The 5,820-nt window shown below is 35.2% G+C and overlaps 1 protein-coding gene across 2 annotated transcripts in view; it reads right to left on the bottom strand.

Moving 5' to 3' along the window:
- Positions 3,253-5,820, bottom strand: part of LOC109822938 (nodulin homeobox) — a 14,400-nt gene continuing 11,832 nt past the window's right edge. Inside the window, exons 15-17 of one of the 2 annotated variants that reach the window (XM_020389215.1) lie at positions 5,303-5,788; positions 5,125-5,159; positions 3,253-4,472 (exon numbers count right to left, since the gene is read on the bottom strand). In XM_020389215.1, the coding sequence (XP_020244804.1) occupies positions 3,971-4,472; positions 5,125-5,159; positions 5,303-5,788 (1,023 nt within the window). In that variant the 3' untranslated portion in view covers positions 3,253-3,970. The remainder of the gene's footprint in view (positions 4,473-5,124; positions 5,160-5,302; positions 5,789-5,820) is intronic. The other variant, XM_020389214.1, reaches the window with a different exon arrangement.

Below are 5,820 nucleotides of genomic sequence, written 5' to 3' on the forward strand. Positions count from 1 at the left end.
TTTGAAATATTTTGGAGATATTGATGTTGGCTATTCTACTCGTTTTATTTGGGTTGTGGTATATCTCTTGTGAATAAAATTACATTAAGAAATTTTTTTATCTATCTTTTGTACGCGGCCCCCAAGAACTAAAATCCTGGATCCACCCCTGGATGAATGACAAGACTAGCATGAACTTTGTGGTATCTTTCATGAACATTACTGGAAAGATCACCATGAACTTTCAAAACTGCAGGAAATTGTTGTTCCGTGAACATCTGGGGTAAGAGATCTAAAAATACCATGAAATGTTTTTTAGGAGTTATGACAGACTTCAACTAGCCAATTAGAGGATGTGCACAAAGCGTGTACTTTAGCCATCTAAAACGTTGGACCGTGGGCAAAAGTGGGAAATCAAAAAGTAGAAAATCAAAGAATAGGAAAACAAAGTAGGAAATCAAAGAATAGGAAAACTTGTATTATGTTTATTTGGTTGGCTAAAAGAAGAAGAAAATCAAAGGATATGAGATGAGAAGAGATGAGTTGTCACCATATTATTGGATGATGTAAGTGATTTTTTAAGAAAATTTGTTTTGAGGTTGTTTGGTTGGTTAAAAAAATAAGGAAATGTATTAACGAAATGTATTATAAGAAACATATTTCCTATAATAGGTTCTTTTCTTGTGTTTGGTTCATTCTTAAAAATAAGAAAATAGTTGAGATGAGATAAGTTGTCATTATATTATTGGATGATGTGACTCACACTTAAGGAAATCAATTTCCTTGATTTTTTTTTTTTAGGAAATGGGTGGAAATGAAATGTTAATGAGATGGGATGAGTTGTCACCATATTATTGGATGATGTGCGTGATTTTTAAAGATGAAATGAGATGAGTTGGATGATGTGACTCATTTCTTATGTTTGGTTTATTTTTAAAAGTAAGAAAGAAGATAAGATGTGATGAGTTGGTGGATAAAAATAATATTTTATTAATAAAAGTGTATAGATTTTTTTTTCTTGGGGTGAGTTTTAGGGATGGAAATGAATAAAAATAATATTTTTAATAAAAAAAGTAAAAAGATTTCATTTTCTTGGTTTTTAGGAAACCAACCAAATAGCCCCTTAGTAGCGCCTATATGTTGCATTCATTTTCTAGAGTATTTATTAGGAGACAAAAAACATTGATTTCAATGTGTTAAAATGGCATCCTAAGCTCCTAACTGTACCCACCAATGAATCAGGGACAAACTAATGTTAGTTCACGAGCTTTGTTATAGGGGACCCAAAATATGGGACCAACAGGGGGGGACAAGTGAGATGTCATCCACCTATTGTATAATAAGATGGTCATCATTAATGATGGTCAGCTCATTATGCAATAGGAAGGGGACACCTCACATGCCTCCCCTGTTGGTCTCATATTTTAGGTCCTAAGGGAATTTTTCTTAGTTCATCGTTGGCTTTCGGTCATTGAAAGCACCTACGCTAACTTTGATAGCTCTGAATGCAATAAATACACAATTTTTTCAATTAGCCTGTCAAATTTGAACCATTTTGATATTGCACGCGACTTAGGGTCTGTTTGGTTCTCTGTTTTTGGGTGGGAAAGAACTCAAAAGCTGCCACAGATGTCCCATCTGTGACAGCTTTCGAGCTCCTCCGAAACCAACCAAACGGACCCTTAGAGAACTCTAGTCTTCATGGTGGCCGTACTTATTTCGCTCAAGTCTACTGTTTCCATTAAAATACATATATATGAACAAAGTATCTAAATAACTCATCATTCATCCATTATGGAAAAAAACGTACCACACCTCACAAGTGGCACCTAGGGGCTAGGACTTCAGGTCTTTGCTCAAAAGTCAAGGCTTGATTGGGCTCTATGATACTGTCTATTTCTAATTTCTAATTATTAGACATTACAACAATTATGATATTTATCTAAACATTTGCTACTTATTAGATATTACAACAATTATGCTATTCGGCTAGGCCTCAACTCACTGCGAAATAGGAACATGGCCATGTGATAAACAAAACGTTTTGAATAATGTTCGTGGGACGTTAAAAAACCACTTTCTACAAAATTTATACTTGCACAACTAACACGTTGCAGGGTGTTTGTTTACCCGAAAGTAGGAAGTGAAAGTGTGAAAGTGACTTACTTTTATCACTTTTGATGTTTGTTTTATTGGAAGTGTATGTGAAAGTGAAATACCAAACTCTTGCCACGTAAGCTATAATACAATTTCAACTTACCCTAAAAAAGAGCGGATGTCACATGTAAGTGGAAAAAATGAGGACCACTCTTAATAAAAAAATATTTTCTTAATTAAAATTTCACTTTCTTAGGTTCGTTAACCAGTTTTTTATGCATGGCGGTTCACAACATCTAAAGTTTGGGAATATCATTTTTTCTTGAGTTATCTATATTAGCCCCTTAATCTTTGCTATTTTATCTAGTCTCTCAAATTATTGAAATTGCTATCAAGTGCATCAATACTTATGAGTTGTTGCACAATTAATCCCTTGATTCCTGAAATTACTATTACATTCTTCAATTTTTGTAAGTTCTTTCAGATTAATCCCTTTAGTCAAAGTCAATAGCTAATAGCAAGATATAAGAATCGAGGGACACATTTGCAATTTCAGTGAATTGAGAGACTAGTTCCCGAGCATTAAGGATGTAAATGACTATGATAAAAAAATCCTTATTTTTTAATTTAAGTATACAATCTGTAGCTGTTGATTAAATCTGATAAGGGGTCTTTACATGATTTTTTTTTTCAAGTTGTTATGCTATGAATTAAATTTCCTATTTTTGTGTTTAATCGTGCTACTTATGTATTTTTAAATGCTGACTACTTTTTGCAATTACCAAAACCATTTAGAATATGATATGGTTTTTAATAAATAAATAAATATATGAAATGCCACATCATCTTCACTATCTTCACTTTTCTACTTTCTAACGATAACTTACTTGTGTAAACAAACACTGTGTTTCACTTACATGATGACATGGATGCATTTTCTCACTTACGAAAAAAATGACTTTCACACTTTTAATTCACATTCAATTTGCCAAACACCCCCTTAAATGGAACATATTTCACATCACAATAGAACGGAAGAGGAAGAGGATTAGATTTTTGTTTCATGGCAGGATCAATCACCTCCATGCAAAATCATCAAGAAATAGCCAATTTTCAATTAATCAATAAAAAAATCACATAATCATGCACATTAAAAATTTATAATCCTATCAGAAATAAAAGTAACAGCCATATTAACTAAAATAAAATAAAACATTCTAACGTGACTTATCTCCCTCGCTTACAGCACTCTTTAATGACTTTTTTTGTGGGGTTAATACGACGACATTCTATCATAAATCTCAAAAGGGAATCGTGATACATGGTAAGAGATGCATTGTAGTCTGCGAGATCCCAATAGTATTTCCTCCAACATCAATTAAACACCTAATCACATTTTAGTAGGGGATCCCATTAACAATCAAAAATTATCAAGAACATATACAAATGATAGTGGTACATTCTCTACATCAACCTCTAACAATAGCAACTCAAATACCTCAAAAAGCACTGCCTCCTCAATCTCCATGGGCTTTGTGAAGAAACGGTTCGTCTCATCAGACTTTGCTCCTTCCAATCCTTTTTTGTCCTTTCCCTTTCTGAACATTCTTCAAGCCAATTACTTTCATTAATCTTTCAGCGACTCTTAAATTGTCTGTCAACAACTCAAAGATTTCTTCCCTATAAAAACTAGGGATCCACTACATCCTTGGTTGCAGAAAATTCTTACGATTTGATTATATTCACCAATGACATATATTTGTTCTGTGAACCCATAAATGACGTCGTTGACATGAATTACGAAAACATATTTTTAACCAAGGGACCCACTGAACCAGGCAACGTTACTTATAAACATAACTAACAGTAGGATTTCTCTATAAGCCATCAAAATTCAATGCAGCAACTGATGAACCCTAATCACATCCCAAGCAACCCTAGCAACCCCACCATTTCTACCCGCAGCCTCCTCAAAAGTCCTCCCACCTCCATCCGAAGGATACTGAACCTCCTTCGACCTCTCAACCTTAAGGTCTGTAATATCCACAATGCAAACCCCCACATCCTCCAAATTCTTCCCTTGCCATCGACCATCAACCTGAAACACCTTCCCTTTCCCCACCTCCTTCCCTTCCTCATCAACCACCATAACCATCGCTCCCGGTTTTAGGCTTTGATGAACCCTGTGCTGTGATTTAAAATCTGTATTAGGGTTTGGTTTGAGAATACCTGTTTTGGAGGGGGGGATGTCAAGGTCTTCGTTGGCGCTGTCGGGGGAATCACAGAAATGGGAAGTGCTCGGTCCACAGGTTTTGTCAGAGTACGGATTTTCACCTTCTGACGGGCCACGAGCTTCTCGGGCAGCACGGGCAAGTCTAGCTTTTCGATTGTTTAGCCTGAGACAAATGTACAGGATGAGAGATATTTTGTAACATTTTAGGAGAAAAATATAGAAGAATGAACTTACATAGTTAAAAGAGTGCAAGAAAGAAGAATATGTAGCATGCGATCCACTAAAGTTAAAATTTAAAGTGCTTTAGATATCATAGATTAAGTTGAACGAGTAGATATGTGACATAAATGATCCGTAGTGATGAATCTGAAATGTAATGTTTTGCCTTTAAATCCTTTCAGCAACAACCAAACCTCTATTCTATTTTTGTGATGAGGGGTCTAAAGGAGTGTGTGTGTGTGTGTGTGTCTGTGTTCCCATCTACCAACTCCATGATGGTTACCACCAAATGGATGATACTTATAATTCACCATCTACCAACTCCATGATGGTTACCACCAAACAGATGATACTTATAATTCACCCTAATCTAAAAGTCATGAAAGTCGCATTCATAAAAATATATGCATTATAAGTTCTAAGACAACAATTAAATGGCTCATTTCCTCCTATTTAATACATTTGTTCAATCATTCAACCAGTCAATGAATGTGATAGAAGCACTCAAAACAAGCAACATTACGTCGTAATTTAAAAGATATAAATCTCAATGCTAAACCACTTTAGGATTGTAAAATAAGTTATTAGAAACCTACCAGTTCTTTAGCTGAGAAGGTGTTATCTCTGATCCCTGGAAAGGGAGAAAGCAGAAATGAAGAAAAGAGAACTCAGAATTAAGTGAAGCTGATGCGATTAAGAGTTGAGAGGAACTACATACATTGAAAAGAAAATGGTTAGTCTACAGAGAATAAAAATATAAATCCTTAGAAATACCTCAGCACTCAAGGTATCTGCCCATGACTGCAATGAAGCTGAGTTCCGTTGCATGTCAGGCTCGTCCACAAGAGCCCCTTCAATTAAATTTACCTGTCTCTCACTCATGATATTCCGCTTCCTTTTCCTATGTTGCTTTTCATGAATATTGTCAACTTTTTCATCATCTTGCAAACCACTTCCTTTTGCGTATTCTGAGGCTTTACAAAACTCCCCACTATGATAAATCATATCAACTTCACCCTTTGTTTCAAACTTCCGATTCTCTTTCTCAATACCTCTTAACAATTCAGCCACGCCACTACTGTCAGCAAGTACATTCTTCATTTCATTTTGATCTAACTCAACGTCATCAGGTCGGTCTTCAGGCTTGATTGTTATAATGTACTGGTCTAACTCTCCTTTGAAGTTTTGTGTTCCTTCTTGAGCACTGATATTTAGCCTCCCCAAGGTAGATGATGCACCTTCTTTGGTATTTTGAGCATCCTATCAACAAAATCATCTTAAGTGGCTAAATT

This window comes from Asparagus officinalis, chromosome 8 (genome assembly GCF_001876935.1).
Source record: "Asparagus officinalis chromosome 8, Aspof.V1, whole genome shotgun sequence".
Lineage (NCBI taxonomy): Eukaryota > Viridiplantae > Streptophyta > Magnoliopsida > Asparagales > Asparagaceae > Asparagus > Asparagus officinalis.